Below are 19,716 nucleotides of genomic sequence, written 5' to 3' on the forward strand. Positions count from 1 at the left end.
AAATGTGTTAAATGTGGAAATGTGTTAACTGCAAGTATAAGATTTACATATTATTTTTTGCATATTATTGTATTTTAATTCAGTGGTAATGTGTTAAAGTATAATGTACAGTATATAGAATGTACAGTCTTGTTATAAACATACAGATATTGTAAAGTGAATTTCTGTAAACACGGGATGGGCTCCATAATACTGTGACGTCACTGCGCCCGCACCTAGCAGCTTAGCCAAAACATGGACGACAGAAGTGTCTGTACTCCGCTGCTTGCGGAGTCAGAGGCTCAAAATAACACAACTAGTACCCCTAACGCGGCTTCTGCCACAGGTGCTGACAAAGTAATAAACACTCAAACAGATAGAGCCCAGGTTGAAGGTGAGTTTTGTCTACAACGTGAACATTAAGCCATACGGTGTCATTTAGCTTCTTTAGCTAACTGGCTAGCAGGCTCAACAGTAGAGTGAGCTAGCTGCTTAGCTAAATGCGCTAACGTCAACTGTGTAACGTTAGCAGTAGAGCTTCTGAAACCGGTCCGGTCGTATATGACATGTCAAATAATAATAAATAAAAGCCCTTTGGGTTGCTGGACAACTCTAAAAGTGAAACTATAGAAAGTCAAAAGATTAACGTTATTTGTTTCTAGAGGTCCGGGAGTGGTTGGCCAGTTGCTAACGTCAATTGTCTTGCAAGCTAGTATCAGCATACGCCCAAAACCAAGCTCCCTGTAAACCTTAGTCATATGTCAACCACGGGTTAAGGTTAGCTTTTTTGGAAGCTAGCATAGGCCACCAAATGTTAATTCCATTCAGTGTTGACGTTAAATTAGGTTTCCCTGGCAACAGTTGGTAATGGTTTATCTGACTTGATTCAGTCAATTAAATTGCATTTCTTTATTGTCATTGTATTGTTAAAAAAGAAATCCTGTCAGTGCATATGTACATATCAAAAGAATGGATTGAAAAGCTTTAGCTTGTTGCGGAATCTACAATTCAGTCTTTTAATCTTTCTTGGTAATGATTTTTTAAGGAATTTGGCCCCCATCAGCTGATCAGCTGTCATGCTGCTGATCTCTAAGACCAGCAGAATAGTTGATGCTTTCAAGACAAGCATGTGAGTTGAAAAAAAAATCAGCAGATATGAATATGTCAGCTGTATAAATCAAAGTGCTAATTAATTGTTGTTTTAATAGTTTAACATATTTGGTAAATCATTTATTAGTGACAATAGATCCTCAGAAATATAAATATTTATTTTGGAGTTCTTTTGTGTATATAAAACAATTTGAGACACTAACTGTCTTACTATTTTTTGTATTAGCCTAATTAATATGGTAAGGTAATTGTTGTGCAATTCGGTAATTAATATGTCATTTTCGTTGTATTCATACATTTCCACTCCTCACCATCATGTTCTTTGATTAGCTCAATGCAACACACCTTGTCAAACCACAGAACAAACCGTTATTATTTATGAAGATTTTATTTTTAGAGCAAGGATGGCAAACAAATCACAGTAACATCTCAGTTCCTATGCATTGATGACATTTTAGTTAAATCCTTAAAGTTGAAACTCTCAAATAGTTTCTTCGCAGTTTTGCTACTTGTTGGTTAAAAATGTTTTTGAAGTAAAAAAATATGCAGAGCACAATGTACATTATTGATGCTATCAGGACAAACTGGGTGATATTTCTGCATACAAAGAATGCAGACATATTTCAGTCAAGCATGAAACCACGATTTCTCACATTGTAGTAAAACGCTACGAGTGCTAAAAGGTTTTACTGTTATGAAGGAGGTTACAGTTGAGTGTGAATAATTCAAGTAGTATTTTTTTGGACAATTTAGGAATTGTATTAGTGGAAGCACAACGTCTATCCCTATCCAAAAGAATGATTTTGGCAGATTTATTTTATATACAAATAATGTTTAACAATAAACTCGACTTACTTTAAATACAGTCCTATGGTGTTGGTACATCTTAATTAAATGTGGAATTAAATATAATTTATACATTTCCTGGTAATGTTGTTACAGTATATATTGCATGCACAGCTGTTTATGCTGCTGTCTTGTTCTGTGACCTTTCACGTTTTCAAATAATGAAAAAAGTTCGTATTAGCATTTTATTCTGCAGCTTCTAATTCTACAAAAGCTAGTTGATCACCATATTTACCACAACCAGCTCACGTAGAGACACAGTCCGATTTTATTTTGGTTTTGGTTTACAATCTAATAGCGATTACAATTAATGAATGTAATGAGATATGATCATTTAGTAGCCTGTTGCTTGTTAATCATGTTAAAATAATCCTTCACGTTATTCTCTGTGGCTCAGCTGTAACAGTATTCTGCCTCACAGGAGACAAGAGTGAAGAGGAGCTGCTGAAGAGTCTCCTCACGTACGACCACTGCCATGTGTGTGATGCTGCGCTGCTCTACGAATCTCAGCGAGTGTCCCACTACGAGGTGTGTGCTGCTTTCCAGGCGCTACTCATGGAACTGTGGTGCCGTTTCAATGAGCTAACAAGGTCCGAGCCTTTGTAATAATGTCTCTCGTTTATCCCCCAACTGCAGGGAAAGAAACATGCTCAGAAACTCAGAGTGTACCTGCAGGCCAAGAGAACCGAGAAGATCCAAGAGTCCACAAGACCGCAGGTCAGCACGCTTTGAGAGATGTTATTATGTACAGTCTGAGGGTCATATCTTTATCCTTCTCTGTAGGATATGATTTCATAGGAGGTACACAAAAGGTTTAAAGGATTGTCATATGCCATCTTGTTTTCTTCTTTATTCTTTTTTTACAAACTACCTCAGGAAACACATATTTGTCTCTTGATAATTCAGTCTTGTTCCTGTTGTTTTGCAGCGTACCATGACGATGGATAAGGACCAGTTCTGTGAGCTGTGCAACATGGTGTTTAGCTCTCAAGTTGTGGCAAAATCCCACTATGATGGAAAAGTCCATGCCAAAAATCTCCGTAAACAAGGTCTACAGCCCCCAGGCAAGTGTGTGATGTGTGATGGAAAAGTAAATAAGTAATCTATATTATTTACACACCAGCAGTAGATTACGTTCTGTTTAAAGGCATCATTACAAAATAATCATTTATATATTAATTATTCTACCTGCTTAAACTACAATTATTGAAGAGTGTCCAAAAAGAGAACAAATACATTTAATTTAATTAAATTAGGGCAGTATCAACAGGAAAACAGGATAAAAGATACTTTAATTATTCTGCAAATTGCATTATCAATTCTAGAGACTTTTTCATTTAAAAAATGTTTTGTTCTCTGGTATACAAAAAAAAAGTTTCTTCATGAATTCACAACAGGTGTGTAATTGATTCACAAATGGTTATTTTGGGGCTGATATTCTTTCATTTCAGAAAGTCCGACACATATGTATTAAATGGATGATTTCTCTTCACAGCTATAGACAGGATGCTCCCAGAGGATGGTACGGAGCATCTTCTGGACCCAACGGCCCCCAACACTGCACCGAAGAAGGATGTTGATCTGAAGGACCCCAACAAGTACTGCGCCCTGTGTGCCGCCTCCTTCAACAATCCCCAGATGGCGTTGCAGCACTACAATGGACGCAAACACCAGAGGAATCAGGCCAGACAGGACCTGCTCAAAGACCTCGGAGACAATGTCCAAGAAGGTAACACGGGGTCCTGCGTCTCACATTACAGAGAGGGGGTCGAGCCTAGTGGCACATGTGTCCATTCTTAATGTCGACGTTAATATATCTATAGATGTTTAAAATCAGAATAACTTTATGTGTCCCACAGAGGGGAAAGGGAAAGATAGACACATAAAATAATACAGTATTAGAAACGGCAGCACATAATATTTAAAATAAAGTTATTTCAATGTATAAGTAACATTCATAATACATTTCCAATGTACATATTGCACACAAGTTTTATTGCACATCAGGTGTGTCGTAGTCTGTGTTGGTTTTTGTGTTTTTACATCAATGCAAGTTGGTGTAATTTCACAACAGGCGTGTCGTAGTCTTTATTGTTGTGTGAATGTGCTGGTCTACCGGGGGCTGTTGTGGCTATGCAGCCTGACCGCTGCAGGAAGAGTCATACGAGGCTAGAGGGTTCCTTGTACACTTGACAGCACGAGTTCTCTTTGAATCTCTTTCATAACTAGCTATATTTGTGTTGTTACCGAAATATCCATAATCAAATCGGAATTGAATGGAAGCGAAACATTGATCAGCAGTGAGCATCTTGTCCCATCAGGTAGGTGTTCGCTTGATAACCTTCTCAAATAAACTGGTATAAGCCGGTAGTCAAACCATAGTTTGTTAGACAATACGTTGTAGCAGAATGTTAGCCTTGGTTCTTGTGTCAGGTTCTTAACCTTTTTTTCACTTGTAGGCTGTATAACATGTCTTTTGTTGAGAATTCTTCATTGTTAATATGATTGTAAACATAAGTAAGAAACTCACTAGAATCTCAAAGAAAGGATTATGAGGGCTTTATTCGATTATTGAAGTTGAATTTTCCTCCTCATTTGCCACCTCACCCACTCTCTGTTATCTACAGCCGACTCCCTGATGTGTCAGATGTGTAGCATCCAGTTTAACTCTGTGGAGATGTACCAGGCCCACATGCAGGGGAACAAACACCAGATCAGGTAAGATGATATCTGCAACACTGCACTCACACACCCTTCCACTACTTTATTTATATTCAAATGATCATGGTGGGATTTATTTAAAATGATCTCTACCAAACAAGGTAAAGCCTTTAGAAAAGATATTACACATATTTTGCTTTTACCAATTATTGCTCTTACTGTGTTTTCTGTGTAAGTGGGACATCAGCATTCATTACACAATTGCATATCTACTTAATTCCTTGTTTCCATGTTGTCTTCCAGGGAGAAGAAGGTGGTTCACCTCTGCAAATCCCAACAGAAAGACTACAGCACGTTTGCGGATGAACTGGCAGATTTCATTCAGGTTCAGAAAGCTCGTGGAATCAAGCCCAAGGCCGGGCAAGTCACACAACAGGAGGAGGAGGAGGGTGAAGAAGAGGAAGCCTTAAACAAAGGGGAAATATTAGAACTGAATAAACTCAGGCCCAACCCCCCTCCCATCTCTCACCCTCCTCACCCTTCCCGCCCTGGGTGTCACTACACAGTTGAAGGGTGGCGTCCTCCGTATCAGGGCCCCTCCTGGCTGTCCCATGGCTGGGACTACAAACGCCCTCCTCCAGCCCTCCCAGGTCCTCCTCTCTTCTCTAGTCAGCCCACTAGGAAGAGGAGGCACAGAAATCAGTCGAGCTCATCCTCCTATACTTCATCATCATCTTCCTCCTCCTCTTATAGCAGCAGCACCAGCGGCAGTGGTGACAGCGAACACCGGCGCAGAGAAAAGAGGAGGATTAAAAGATCCAGACGAGAGAGAGACAGGAGAGCAAGAGATGAGGACAAGAAGAGGAGGAAGCAGCAGCGGAGGAGAGATGATGACTCAGTGGAGGGGAGAAGAGAGGATTCAGGAGGGTCGGGGGAAGAGAGGAAAAAGGGGAAAACTCCTGGCAAGCGGAGAAGGCGGCAAAATAAATTAAAGGAGGAGGACCTCGAAGCGGAAGGAGGGGAAAGGGTGATGGACAAATTGACGCCAGGAGACATGATGAACAACAGGAAAGAGACAGAGGAACATATTCAGGCTGAAATGAATGTTGAGCAGGGGGAAGGAGGACAAGACACGTCCAAAGCTAAATACAATAAGAAGGAGAAGAAGAAAACAAAAGAGACAGCAGACACAAGGACAGAGGAGGAGAAGCTGTGGGACGACTCCATCCTGGGCTGCTGAGCTGCTGACATTTTAAGCAAAACATAGAAGTTATAAATATTAGCAGTTTACAAAGCAGTGTTTACTTTCTACTCCGACAGTGTTGTTCTCCATAGGTGTGCTAGCTGGCTAGCCATGTTTAGCTCATTTATGTTTCTGTTATTGTTTGAAGAAAATTCTTACAGTATTTTACAATACTTTATTTTTCTCTATGACACAAAATGATATTGTTGATTTAGTTCATTTGCACATCTTTATTTACTGGTGATCTATTTTTATTTTTTTTGTCGCCTTAATTTTAAATGATCAGGAAGTTCTCTTCACCTCTCAACACATCGATATGTTTCTGTCTGGGCTGCTGACTGTGATGCCTTCAGCAGCCTGTGGTTGGCACTGTCGAGCTTCACTCAGCATCAGTAAAGCAAATAAAAGCACACAGATGTTAGAAGAGTAGTCCTTTCATTTCTTTTGAAGCTCCGTGTGCTTTTACTCAGAGTAACATCTGCTGAAAGGAGGCCAGCATAGACGGGTTCAGCGCATGTTGGATGTATTAGAAAGATGCAAATATGGCCAGTTCTGGTTCTCATCACAACTATTGCACAAAGACATTGCTTCAGTCTGTAGTGCTGTGTGTGCATGTGTTGGGATGTTTTTGCAGCCCATACAGTGTTTGGGGTCAGACAGGTGCAACAGTTCGAATGAGGTCAGCTCTTCACAAACTTCATATGTTCACATGCAGTCTGTGATAACTTGTACGGAGGCAGTTTAAAGATGACTGAAACATCTTCTCAACTCATAAGGATCCACTCCAAACTACATAGTTGTTCTTAATAAATCCTGAAAAGTAAAAAAATATCCCTAAGAGTCAAAACACGGAGGCTAGGCGAGCCTTTTTGGCACAGCAAACTTATTTTTAAAAGAATGTATTGTCCTTGAACAGCTCTTTTTTCTTACACTATCTGCTGGGTGGTTTGTGGACCACTTTTCAAACCTTCTATGCAATGTCCTATCTAAGGCCGTGTACTTACCTACTTTGGCTTAAAACAAAGATATTTTGTGGAAAGTTTTAGGTTGGCAGGCAATTATGCACTCAGACTTAAGTATTCTGATATCTACAATACGTTAAATAAAGAACTGCCTAAACAGGCCCACAAATTAAATATCCTTAAAACACATATTTTGTACTTATTTGTAGAAGACTTTCTTGACAGTCTGTCTACTTACTTTGACATTTGGCATTTGTGTGATGTATTGCTGTATATTTGATCGCACTAGGATCCTGAGAGCTGATTGGTGCACATTATGTGGCGTGTTTGAACAGGAGGATTAAACCAGGAATCAAGCCAAAGTAGTGCAGTAAATCAAAAACATGCATGAAACAGCTTGCTAGTGTGCGTTAACGTTCAATAACTTTTGCAAAGACTTCTGTATAGGCCTTTAGGATGAAAAGCCTCTTACATGAAGTTTGGACTTTAGGTAAGGTTCTGCAAATGATAACCACTAAACCGTTTGTGACACATACTAAGACATGGACATAATGTGAGTCTGAAAATGCTGAACTTTTCATAAAACTGTGTTGAAAGCAGTAGAGAAATTAAATGAAGGCGGCTTTGACTTAAAGCGTCGGAGCAGCAGACCAACAAAGGCTTCACAGCTCGGCGAGGTGTAGAGCAGCTCTGAAGCCTCCTGAGCTCTCTGAGTTTTCAAAGAATCCTGTGGTCTCGTTCCCTATCTCGCTCGTGTCGTAGACCCCCGTAGAGGTATAAGGTGCCCACATCCTCCGACTTTAAGACCCTCACCAGACCGTTCTCCGCCCTCACTTTTCACACAACACTAAATAATACAGAAACAAGACAATCCACAGACAACACTCATTATTTAAGTGATCATTAGGTTCATCATGGAGAGTTCAAGGCATAACCAGACAGTTGAACCCTCAGTCCTCTCTTTAGCTGTTAAATGGGACGTATATCTTTCATGTGGGGTAAATAACTCAATATAAGGTTTGTTTCATTCGGATATGAACAGCAATCTAATGCAGTGTACCTGTGCAAGTCATACAGTACTGCTCAAAAAATCACTGGGAGAGTATTTTTGGTTTGAGTCGAGATCAGCAACAGTATAGAGAATATCCAAACACAACTGAATTGTAACATTTTATAGTTAAAGTGAGTTATGTAAAAGTGAATTGGTTTAAATGAAATACATCAACAACAATTTTGATAATCAGTTTCCTGTTGATTCCCTCATGGAACGAAAACACCATTCATAAGTCCAAGCTGTTTTATAATTATGAATTAAGTTCCTGAATTTATTAGACAGGTATTTAGCAATAATTTGAAGACCCCCTGCTTTTGGAAGTTGTAATTTTTATCTAATTTTGTATTATTACTGATTTCTGATTCATCAATTATTAGGCAAATTAGACAACGCTGAAAATAATTGTCCTGATAGACTCATTCCAAAGTCAGATGTTGTCAAAAGTTAACTTTGCTGTCTTCCTGTGCTACGTCTGTAGCTACGGGATGAGATGTATCTAGCGTACCCCTGTACATCGGCCTGTCAACCCTGCATTGTCACTCAGGACAGAATAAAGACCGCTTGCCACAAAACTGCCAAAACTTCAACTGTCAAACTCATTTCTACGGAAAGTATTCTTCTATTTTGTTAGGGAGATGTATAAAACAAAAGTCTTCTTATTATCTGTATAAGCATTTGGGATAAAAAAAAGTAGTCAACTAGAGAAATGCACTTTTGTTTTAATAGTTGAACTGAAAAACTTCAAACTAACTATCAATTTATCTAGTTTAATTGAAAACAATTGATTTAATTATTGAAGTATTACTTGTGATTGAATTAATCCAAATGTACCTTGGAGAAGTGACAATATTCAGAATGTAAATGAGTGCTTTCTTAATGTGTGTGTTGATGAACTTATACCCCATACTTACCCAAAAGAAGCCAAGTATACGCCAATTTAAAGAAGTAGGTATATTTAACAATAATCTGGAAAATCTTGAATTAGGGTTTATCATTGATCCTCCGTTTCGAGTAGTTAAGCTTCAGGCACGTGCTGGTATTCCCTCTCCGTGCTCTGCAGGAAGGCATGAAGCTGCGTATGTAGGACTCTGCTGAGCTCTAGGTCATGCACCTGGGCAGAGACCACAGCCATGCACGCTGCTGCTCCCTGAATATCAACTTTTTTCAGAGTTTATGTGGTGTGGATATAAACTCTGATGAGACATTACCACGTCTTCAGATGTTTGGCATCACTGTATGTATGTCAGGTATGTTTTTGAGGGGAGTCAAGAATGTTCAAAACGTTTTTGTTCGGATATTCAGAACACAATAGGCCAGTTGTCTGTTTAATGCACACATTAAGTATTTTTTACTGCTCAGTGTGTGTGTGTGTGTGTGTGTGTGTGTGTGTGTGTGTGTGTGTGTGTGTGTGTGTGTGTGTGTGTGTGTGTGTGTGTGTGTGTGTGTGTGTGTGTGTGTGTGTGTGTGTGTGTGTGTGTGTGTGTGTGTGTGTGTGTGTGTGTGTGTGTGTGTACGGCCCACTCTGATAGGCCCTGTGTGTGTCACACTTGGGTGTTACCTTGACGACTCAGGGCCCTTTCAGCTCAGTTCCTCCCATCATATGTGACAGACAGACAGCAGGAAAAGAAAGTATCAGAAGCGTCCCTCTGCTACACAGCTACAGACGCGTACGAACACACGTACTGGAGACTGGACAAAATGACCCTGCTGCCGCTGGCATGGACACTGTGGACGGTTTCTCTGTGGTCGTTGGGTAAGACTCTCAGTTTCTCAGTTGTTTATTAAGCCTCAGGCGTTATTCTCATCATAACTCACTTAGGGCCTGTAGCGAGGGATGTGTTGTTGACTACTCAAACTTAAGCTCCAGTGATTTATCTTAAATTATGTCTACATTCATCAAATACTGCCCTAACCAAAGTTTGTGCTGACATTTGAGGTGATTTTTTAATACTCAAAAAGACGGCAAGGTTTCAATAAGTTTATGCCTTTGGTGCCTTTGTAAAATCTATAGCTAAATGGCTACGGATGTTACATTTGTTTCATATCTCATAAGAGTACAAAATACACTGGTATAAGTTATTGATATTTTGTATGAATTAACATCAATGTATTCAAATATGGATTGAAGGTACGGTGGTGATAAATGATGAGGATAATACCCTACCTGTTTGTGTTTTTCAGTAGGTCGGTATCGATTGTATATTTCCTTAGAATTCATTTATTAACAATATATATAATAGCTCTATTAAGGCATTGATATATAGGTATTTCTACTGTGTTGGATTTAAGATTAAAACAATTTGGTGCAATCCTAAACGTTACGTAATGTGTGCATTTAAACAAATCAGTCTCTATACGACTTGAGTTAACCTTTCGTACATTGGGAGCCTTTGAATTTCCACTTATCTTTACATACTTCATAAGACTAGTGATTGCAACAGGTATATATGCCTACATTTCTGACTTGAAAACACACAAAACAGGCAATGGAACTGATTCTAAAATAAAATCCCTTAAACATAAATGACAACGCAATCTCCACATATATACGCATTATTTTCAAAATGTCACAGTTTGAAATACGTACAACAAATGTCTTCATAGTTCAACTTAATTTCCATTCTTGCAACACTTTTGGTGATTGTTGTTGTGTTTCTACAACATTTTATAATGTACCCTCTGCCTAGCTCGAAGAATGAATACTTGTCCGAGCTTTTACATTTTTCACAATTAGCCTTATTGTGTTCGGCAGAAAGAGTGCCTTTCGCTGTGACTTAAAAATGTACACAGCAAGTGATCGAAAACTTGCTTTGAGACATCTTAAAAGTTACCCTGTCGGGATAACATACAACTCTAAGGAGTTTAGGTGTTCGGCCTTGACTTCGTTGAAGTGTTTTAGAGCCCTGACTGTTACTGTTGAGGCTGAACTCCCATACTGGACTTTAGCAGTTGTTCAATGTGGTTTTTGAAATCTCAATCATATCTCTATTTCCACTCCTAGGTTTGAGCCAGACCCTGCTGCAGGAACCTCTCAGTGTTCTTTATCCCGAGATCCTCAGTTCCCTGTCTATTGAGTGTGACTGCGCTGACGTGGTCTGTGACTCCGTCTACTGGTTCCGAAGCATTTCCAACAACAGCAAAATGGAGTTCATCGGCCAGGGCAACCATGCTGACCGGATCATATTCGGGAATGGAGTGGACAAGAGACGGTTCAAATTAATCAGCAAGAGCAAGATGCTCTTTGCGCTAAAGATCATCAACTTGACAAAAGAGGACACAGGAACTTATTCTTGTGTCCTGAAGAAGAGAAACAATGAAACCTGGAAGCCTGGGATTCTTCTCCTGCCGGGAGGTTTGTTGGCTAAAATCTCAAGCGCTTCATTCACAGTGCTGAAATCAAATGAAATATCAGGCGGCCCTGAGGGTTTCAGTGTCCAAATTCAAGTGGAGGAAGAAATATGTAAAGGACGAAATGCAGATCAGTACCACATATCTACATTTAAATCTGCTGCATTATGACAACTAATTACATTAAAATGTATTGTACAATGAAGATGTGACTTCAAAAGTAATCGTATGCTGCTACAAGCAATGTTGACTTCATCCAGGGGAGACAGTCTCACATCCTCCTGTCGTTTTATATCAACTCATTCAAACTCCACATTCCACTAGCCTATCTTTCTTTAAAAAAAAAAAAAGTGATGTTTTATCAAGAGTCAGTTCTGACCAAAATCCTGGATCTTCTTAAAGGTTGTCTTGTTTCCCCTGGCTGCGGCGGTCCAATACAACCACGTAGACTAAGTGGACGCTAAAAACAGAAACCTCAGTGACGGCTGTTTTTACTTTTGTTGAGAGACGTCTACATGTAACAGGCTTGCATGAGAAACATTAGTGCAATATAGTTTTCACTTTGGGATTGGTACTTCTTTTTGACTGACTGGTGCCGTCTGTCAACATGAACCAGATGTATTGATGGTCAATGCAATTGAGATCACATATCAAGTATACATAGTGTCAATAGATTAATCGAATGTATTTAGATGTGCGCTTAGAGTTTGTTTATCATTATGAAAGAAAAATCTGAAGAATAGCTGTCCACTAGCCGACTGTACTAGAGAGTCACGCACAGTCATACAACAAACATGAAGTACTGTACAGAGAGTTTGCTGTAGATTATTTTCTGATGGGACAATTGGGAGAGGTTAGATATTACTGGGTTCTCTGCACCATAAACATTTCTTTAAATTCTCGTTTCACTGCTGTTAAGCTATAACTGCTTTTCCTGTTTGCTCTTTATCTGACAGTGATCCCTCAAATAATAAAAACTGACACAAAACCGACCGTCAAGTCAGTCTGTCGCTGCAACAAGTCTCCACAGGGTAAGTTATTATCTATTTTATTAACCCTTATGTTGTGTTCGGATCTCCCGTGACCCGTTTCAAGTTAAAATGATATAATAACTACGCTCTAATTAACAGCTGTATAAACACTACAAAACTGATTTTGACAATTTTAGCCAAGTCTGAAGGTCTCTAAAAACAAAAGTGTATAATTTGGTGTTCGGGTCTGGGAAGACCCAGCAGAATTGTTTTGGGTGACTCTGGGTCACATTTGGCCCAATCAAGATTCATCTTTGACTTTAGACACCCCACCCCCACCCCCTTCATCCACTGTAACAATCATTTAAAACTTTTTTTGGGGAGATTGTATTCTAATATTAGTCTAATATAGTCAGATAACGTAATGTTCCACTGTCTTCACAATAGGAAATATAGTGAGTGAATTTAATCACATGTTTTACTTAAATATGTTAAAAAATTACAACAGGATTGTACGGTTATGAATGCATTATAAGTTAGTTATGATGTAGTTAAAACAATATTGGATGATAGTCATTATTTTTGAGTATTTTGGACTGAGATAAATCATGGGTCAAAATTGACCCCGCGAACACCATGGACGGTAACAGCTTTTGAACACAACACAAGGTTTAAAGGGAAATTAAGTTTGCGTAATTGATATGATGCTCTGTATTTTAAAACTGTGATCTTTTCATGTAAAAGCACTTTCTTCTAGGGATTGGATGCATCTTGTGCCCTGTCAGATTTCGATGATGTAAATACAATAGAAGAGGTCATTTGGAAAAGAAAATGTTACACTGAAAAAAGTAAACATTAAATGATAGATCTTAATGTGTGGCTACAAGAAGTAAGCAATGATACATTTATTTTAAACATGTACTGTGTGTTTGCTGTAGATGGCTGTGGCTCCCTGGTTTTCTGGCCGTTGGTTGGACTTATCGCAGCCCTGGTTCTAACTCTCGTTGGCACGCTGTACTACTTTAGCCGTGAGTATTCATCCAGATTTCCTGCACTTAGTTTGATAAGGTTTTGATGTATCACTTAAGTGTTATTTTTCTTGCTCATAGGGCTACCCAAAAAGTGTCGGCACCACTTTGTGAAGTAAGTACATTTCTGCAAATGGAGGAAATATCCTTTATTTTTCCTTTTTGTTAAAAATAAGATAACCCTAACCCTTCTTTTGTCTTTAACTATTAAGGAAGCGGTAGATGACCTAAACTACTGCATCTACATCTGATACCTGACTCAAGGTATGTACCTCATTTGTGTTAATAAATGTATTCATAGTTATAACAACATTTATTTTGATCTCCAGACATGTTTAGGCCTTAGTAAAAGTGCGAAATGTTTTTGCCAAAATCCCAGGTTACTTATGCAGCATTCATACTTCCAACACACTCACACTTGCCTTTTTGATTTCAGTAACTTGCTCTGACGTCCAGTGGAGCACGAAGGACATGAAAATCACCTCCGCTAACAACATGCCGTCTTCATTAACAGCGAAATGTGCGCCGGTTAGAGAAGAGGTTGATGTGTCCAAGGGCAGCAACTATGTAACATATTGTAATATATTGATTTTTTGTTTTACATATATTACAAGACAGCTCCAGAGCTGCAACACATTACATTCTAAACTGTTTGTGTTACTTTAATATATAATGTGTTTTTGGTTCGTCAATCATGCAGATGACATCATCATTTATCCAGGTGCTTTTTCAATCTGAAGCTTTTTTTTGTCTTAAAATGCGTACATAACAGAGCAGTTTTTCCTGACAGCCTGAACCTAATCCGTTTATTTACATTAAAACATTGATCACTAAACAGCTTCAAATCAAGTATTTCCTCATTTGCTTTTTCCTGTCTTTGCTATTTATTTGTGTTTTTTGCATTTTTGTTTTAAAACAGCATTGTTGCGTTCCTTTCTCTGTGAGCATAATTATGTTAAATCAATAAAATGTTATATTTCCAATCATTTACCGTGGTGACTGTTCGTTTTATACCATAAACGCGTGTTGTATGTTATTAAAGGCATCTATTAAAACATTTCATAGACAGCGGGGAATACATTTTTTATTTATTGCCTACTGTCTATAAAATGATACATTTGATAGAATGTGTATATACAGTTAAATGCCAAATTCATCCAAAGGATATTGACACTTTGATGATTGCTCCAGAACACTGTTGCAACAACAGGAATGAGCTGGGTTTAGCTTTGATGCCAACCGCTGTGTGTGTCTCCAATGACAGATGACGTGTGTGCAGATAACTAAAAAGCCTTTTGTTTCAAAATGCTCGTATAAACGAGGTATGGAAAAGAAGAGAAAGAGGTTTGGAAGTGGGTGTTGTACATCCATCGTCAATATCGTGTTTTGCGGAAGTTGAGTAGGTGAGTGATAGGGTTTGGTTTCTTTTTTACCTTTGATGTGTAAACTTGCATCACATTCAGTTTCTGTTGAACTGCCACCAGTGTGAAGCAACAAGCTTTATTGTGATCATCTTAAATACAAAGTTGATTTAAAGCAGATATTTATTTTTCTATATATTCTTTTATAAGTGTGTATCTCTTGCTGTCACGTCCTCTCTCTGACACACACACACACACACACATGCACACCTGTGCTGCCATTGAGGAGTGTGAAGAAAGACTGAGTTGGTGGTTGTTCGGGTCTCAGTGAGTGTGCGCGACCCTTTCCTGTGTGCAGGAGAGAGGAGAGGCAGAACCGTGTTCACTTGATGCTATCGCCTCGCTTAGCTTTGAGCTCTTCATGTAGTCTCTGAAACAAAAAGACCACAAAAGTACCACAGACCCAACCACAAGCACTGACAGAGACACAGGGAAAGACAGAGAAAGAGCGCTACGGTTTGGAAATGAGTACAGTAAAAAAAAAAACTTAAAGATACTCCTTGTTGCAGTCTGCTTTATTACATATGATACAGTATTAAACAATTATATCACCAAATCCAATACAGGTTACATGGTTTATAAACCAGGAGGGAATTGGATGATTGTTTAAGTAAAGTAAGTTAAATCAAACAAATGCTGCTTCAACAACTAATTTTCTCTTTTCATTAAACTGTATCTACAGTAGATGTATGTATAGTATTGTTCAACAGTGGTGGTATAAACACATTTTACATGGGGGGCCGTGATGGGGCCAATAATTTAATGCAGGAAGAAAGACATTTTAAACTTTAAGCTATGACTTAGTATAAAGTCATAGCTTAAAGTTTAAAATAAACATAAAATACCATAATCGTTGATTTAGTGACAGAGTTTGTGTCAATTACTTTGTTACAATTTTATATTATTTGTTTGGCCCAAGATACAGAACATAAAAAATAAGTTTGTGGTAATAAATACATTATTTATGCAACCAACTATAGTTTTATTTTATTTCTTTATATTTGTTTTAGTCTCAACATTTGTTTCAGTAACTTAGTTTCTACTCCTTAAATTACATTACTGAAAAAAAACCCCTGTTAACTTTGGCCCAGGTTATAGCACAGTAACTTTGTATTTTACATGAATTGCACTATCATAGATTAATTATTTTGGAAGGGGGCCACAGGGGATCCAAGCTCCTTGTTAGAGGGGCACTGGCCCTTGTTGGCCCCCCTCTAGAACCGCCCATGTTGTACAACCACGCAAAACAAAGAAAAACCAATATAACATTTATTTGCCAGATACATTTCTTTAATTTTCCAAAGTATTGAAACACTTCATAAAATGCATTACAGTTAACCAGTAGCATAACAGTGAGCCTCCAGAAGGACGAGGAAAATAAAGCATTATAAACTGACCCTCATGACCTTCATAGAGTTTTTCTAGGTCATGTTCATCAGTTCCAGGAAACATGAGTTTTGCACGGCAGCTTAAGACTTGTACTTCTGATACAGAGGATTTATTTCTGCTGTTCTCTGCTGACAAATATTAGCGTGGATATTTTAAACACAATATACTGTAGAGATAAAACATATGAAGAGAAGACAAACTGAACCGAATATATGTAGTAAAGTGTGTCTGTGTGTGTGTGTGTGTTTGCGTGTGTGTGACAATTATAAACCCCACGTCTGTCATTTCATGTTCTTTCCACCTACAGTCCACTTTATTGATCATAGTCATATATATATTATAATTACATTTTCAAGCTTTAGACAATGACGCTTATTTTTGTGTTTATGGTTTTTACTTCTTCTGTATGTTAGTTCATAAAGCCCGAACAATGTATTTGTTACTTTTACTTTTTAGCCGTATTTATTTCTGTCTAGGTTAGCCGTGTTGCATTTCCACTCTGGGGATCAGTAAAGGCTTAACTTTCCTCTTAACCCTTGTGCCCTCCTCGGGCATTTTACAAAATACAAAATATAAAACATACACCCTACACTAATAAATGACATAAAAGCATAATGGTTTCTCTAAAGGTTTCAGGATTATAAAAGACAGAGGGGCAAAATGTGTGGCAAGATACTCATCAAAACATTTCTACAATTGTACTTTTGTGCATTTTACATATTACAAAATACACTTATGAATTAATCAACCACGACGCCAAACACCATTTCACGTGATAAACTCCCATCGAGGCGTATGTAATGATAGAGGGTTAACATATATGGGACTTGACATTAAACATGTTTTCCTCTGACAAATGTGCAAGAGATTTATAGTTTGCACCCATTTCATGATAGAAAATATATATTTAAATCCATTACATGTAAATGTCATCAAAACAAGAGTACACACCAGCAAATGAAACAAATATGAATGATAAAAACATCTGGTTTCAAATATATGAATATGAAGCAACATGACTAATTGTACAGATAACAAGACATCTCCGAGAGGATCTGTGGTGAAATCTTGATGACAAAATACGGTGTAACATACATCAGTTTATGCCTAAAACGATCGACTGTCAAATGTGTCACACAATATCTAATAATACATCTAACAATCTAACAATAAAAGTCACAAACAAAAGACTATATTCTACACCACATTTTTGAATGAGAATTATGTTTTTCTCCATAAAATAGACATTACACATTCATTTATTTTCGCTAATGCCAAACAAACATATTTGTTGCCACTAAGCCAGAGCCAAAAAGGTCCATTTGAGTGCAGAATTATTTAAAACAATTCTACATACTGTACACAACTGTGTATTTGTGTTGAGGTATCTGCATGAGTTCCTCCATTTATACTTACTCCTCTCGTTGCTGTTGGTTTCCTCTCCATAACTTCATATCCCATAATGCCAAGAACTGCCATTACAGTAACAGAGGTGAGTCAAAATGATGACTAACAGGTGAATAGTGAATCAGTATTGAAGGTGCTGCTATCTTCAGATTATTACGACGTCTCTTCTGACTGTATTTGAATGTTAAGCTATATGATGGAACTGTACAGGGTTCTCTCTTTCTCACTGGCTTCCCCTGGTCCACCACACACACACACACACACACACACACACACACACACACACACACACACACACACACACACACACACACACACACACACACACACACACACACACACACAGATGTAAGTTTCAGGTTGGAGACCCCCTGTCTGACTAAGATAGGGAAGCCCATGCAGGTGTTTATGAGTGACTAATACCTGAAACAGAGATATGGAAAGGTAGAGTGGGCTTTCAGAGCGTTTTGACTGGGTCTCCCTGTAACATCAACAGAATCCCCTGCGCACTGAAGACGACTTGTGAAACCTCAACCTGGTTTCCATCATTGTTGCATTCTCAAAAAATGTCAAAGTAATTTTTTACAAAGTTAAGTTAATAATCTGTGTCTGCATTTTGAGTAAATCATGTGACGGGGTACAGAAATGCCTTACAGACACCATGCTGTCTCTTACTCTCTGTTATGTCTCTTTGTCGCTCTCCTCCCACCCATGGAACAGATGAATCGCCCACATTAGAGCGAAATGTCAGCACCTATTGCCCATTACTAAATTGGTGCATTGACTTTCCATCACTGAGCAGGAAATAGGACGGGCGCCGGGTTGCGCCATAGTCGCTGAAGCACTCTCAGTTCATGTGAAGGGAGTTTCACTTCCCAACAACTGTGAGACAAGCTTTCACATGAAGTGACAGGTGACATTATGATGAATTGTTGCTAGGGTACAAGCTATGTCCTTTGTTGTTAGTATAAATGGTTTTCCTATATTTGCATCCCAATTGGTTGTGCTAGGATTTCACTTACAAGTTCAATACAGCTTCACACAGGCCACAGAGCAGTAGATCGTAAAACACAGTTGCATCAGGTGAAGTTAACTCTTAAAGAGATTCTACAACCCTTTAATATTTCACCCTTGTAAAAATGAAGCAGCTAATCATGAGTTATTCTGACTTTTGACGCAGGTATAAGTGAAGCCACGGAAAAACTTGACCCTGCTTGTTCCATAATGCATCTTAGCAGCATCCTTTGTTAGAAAAGAAAATGTCACACCTTGAGTTTACAGCAGGTGTTTTCCACTGCTTTGACTGTGGAGCAGCAGTTTTGTGAATCATGAGACAATGATTTACTGTTTAATCAATAAAGAGCTTTTAATCCTGATTCTGCTGCCACCTAGCTGTGATGATGATCACCTCAATGTCGCAGTGATGCATGTTAACGCAGAGTTGCATTGGGGGTCGGGTGTGGCCCTGCTACACGGATGAAACTTTTTTAATCTAGCCTACATTTAATACTTTGTTATTGTGAAATCATTCTAGGTGATTCTACAATTTCAGTTTTCTTTTAAAAATATTGCCTGTTGGAGAGATTTTAATCAGCAAAACTACTCCTACTCAGGGTCGGCGTCATGGGGGGTCATTCGCGGGCCATGCCCCCCCAAATGAGTCACTGTGCCCCCCCAACGCAGGGTTGGCAAGCCTTGCCACTTTGCCGTTTTTTTCTTTTTCTAATCATATAAGTGAAAACGTTTCCACTAAAGGTTTTTTGTGTGAAATACATCAGAAATAAAGAATACAAATATAAAACACAGCCTGAGGTGTGCTCACTGCTGCTCTCTGATTGTTGCTTGACGAATGACCCCCGACCTTTTTTTTGTTATCATTACGTGGCTGTGTGTTTAGATGAAAGCCCAGTGGCGATCTGTTCATCTGTTACACTGATTATACAGTAAAGCCATCGAAAATAATATGATATACAGTACAGTACAAGTACATGGGTCTCTGTGTTTCATTCAAGCTCGGCTCTCTGTGTGTGGCACGAGCGCATTTTGTGAGTGCGCGAGCGGTAACGTGGAATGTTGTTAGCATCTGGTTAGCTAGCTATGCTAACGGATATAAAGGGCTGGAGAGGTGGAGGAGAGTCCTCTCCTGTCAGACTGTGAGGATCTTATAACGTCAGCTCAGTGAGGTAAGGACTCTCTCAGTGTTTAGATAGTTCACTTTAGTGTAAGTTATCTCAGTGGGTCTCAAACGGTTTGGTCACCATTTATGTAAGTATTTTCGAGGAATACCTTTATATGAT

General features: G+C 38.7%; 2 protein-coding genes across 2 annotated transcripts; both read left to right on the plus strand.

Moving 5' to 3' along the window:
- The first annotated feature begins 225 nt into the window (after positions 1-225).
- On the plus strand, positions 226-6,990 carry zmat1 (zinc finger matrin-type 1). Its single transcript, XM_034239467.1, has 7 exons — positions 226-373; positions 2,357-2,463; positions 2,572-2,652; positions 2,864-2,999; positions 3,431-3,664; positions 4,563-4,653; positions 4,900-6,990. The coding sequence occupies exons 1-7, from the start codon at positions 235-237 to the stop codon at positions 5,834-5,836; spliced, it is 1,725 nt and encodes a 574-aa protein (XP_034095358.1). The 5' UTR covers positions 226-234; the 3' UTR covers positions 5,837-6,990.
- A 2,404-nt stretch (positions 6,991-9,394) lies between these two features.
- Positions 9,395-14,424, plus strand: cd8b (cd8 beta). Its single transcript, XM_034239605.1, has 7 exons — positions 9,395-9,608; positions 10,857-11,207; positions 12,160-12,234; positions 13,113-13,202; positions 13,284-13,317; positions 13,415-13,466; positions 13,639-14,424. The coding sequence occupies exons 1-6, from the start codon at positions 9,554-9,556 to the stop codon at positions 13,422-13,424; spliced, it is 615 nt and encodes a 204-aa protein (XP_034095496.1). The 5' UTR covers positions 9,395-9,553; the 3' UTR covers positions 13,425-13,466; positions 13,639-14,424.
- Positions 14,425-19,716: the final 5,292 nt, after the last annotated feature.

This window comes from Gymnodraco acuticeps, unplaced genomic scaffold (genome assembly GCF_902827175.1).
Source record: "Gymnodraco acuticeps unplaced genomic scaffold, fGymAcu1.1, whole genome shotgun sequence".
NCBI lineage: Eukaryota > Metazoa > Chordata > Actinopteri > Perciformes > Bathydraconidae > Gymnodraco > Gymnodraco acuticeps.

Bases quoted from the DNA above. Each gene is read 5' to 3' on its own strand.
- zmat1 (XM_034239467.1), top strand. From the start codon at position 235: ATGGACGACAGAAGTGTCTGTACTCCGCTGCTTGCGGAGTCAGAGGCT. The intron at 374-2,356 runs GTGAGTTTTGTC...TCTGCCTCACAG, and splicing joins AGATAGAGCCCAGGTTGAAG to GAGACAAGAGTGAAGAGGAG. The intron at 2,464-2,571 runs GTGTGTGCTGCT...CCCCAACTGCAG, and splicing joins AGCGAGTGTCCCACTACGAG to GGAAAGAAACATGCTCAGAA.
- cd8b (XM_034239605.1), top strand. From the start codon at position 9,554: ATGACCCTGCTGCCGCTGGCATGGACACTGTGGACGGTTTCTCTGTGG. The intron at 11,208-12,159 runs GTTTGTTGGCTA...TTTATCTGACAG, and splicing joins GATTCTTCTCCTGCCGGGAG to TGATCCCTCAAATAATAAAA. The intron at 13,203-13,283 runs GTGAGTATTCAT...TCTTGCTCATAG, and splicing joins CACGCTGTACTACTTTAGCC to GGCTACCCAAAAAGTGTCGG.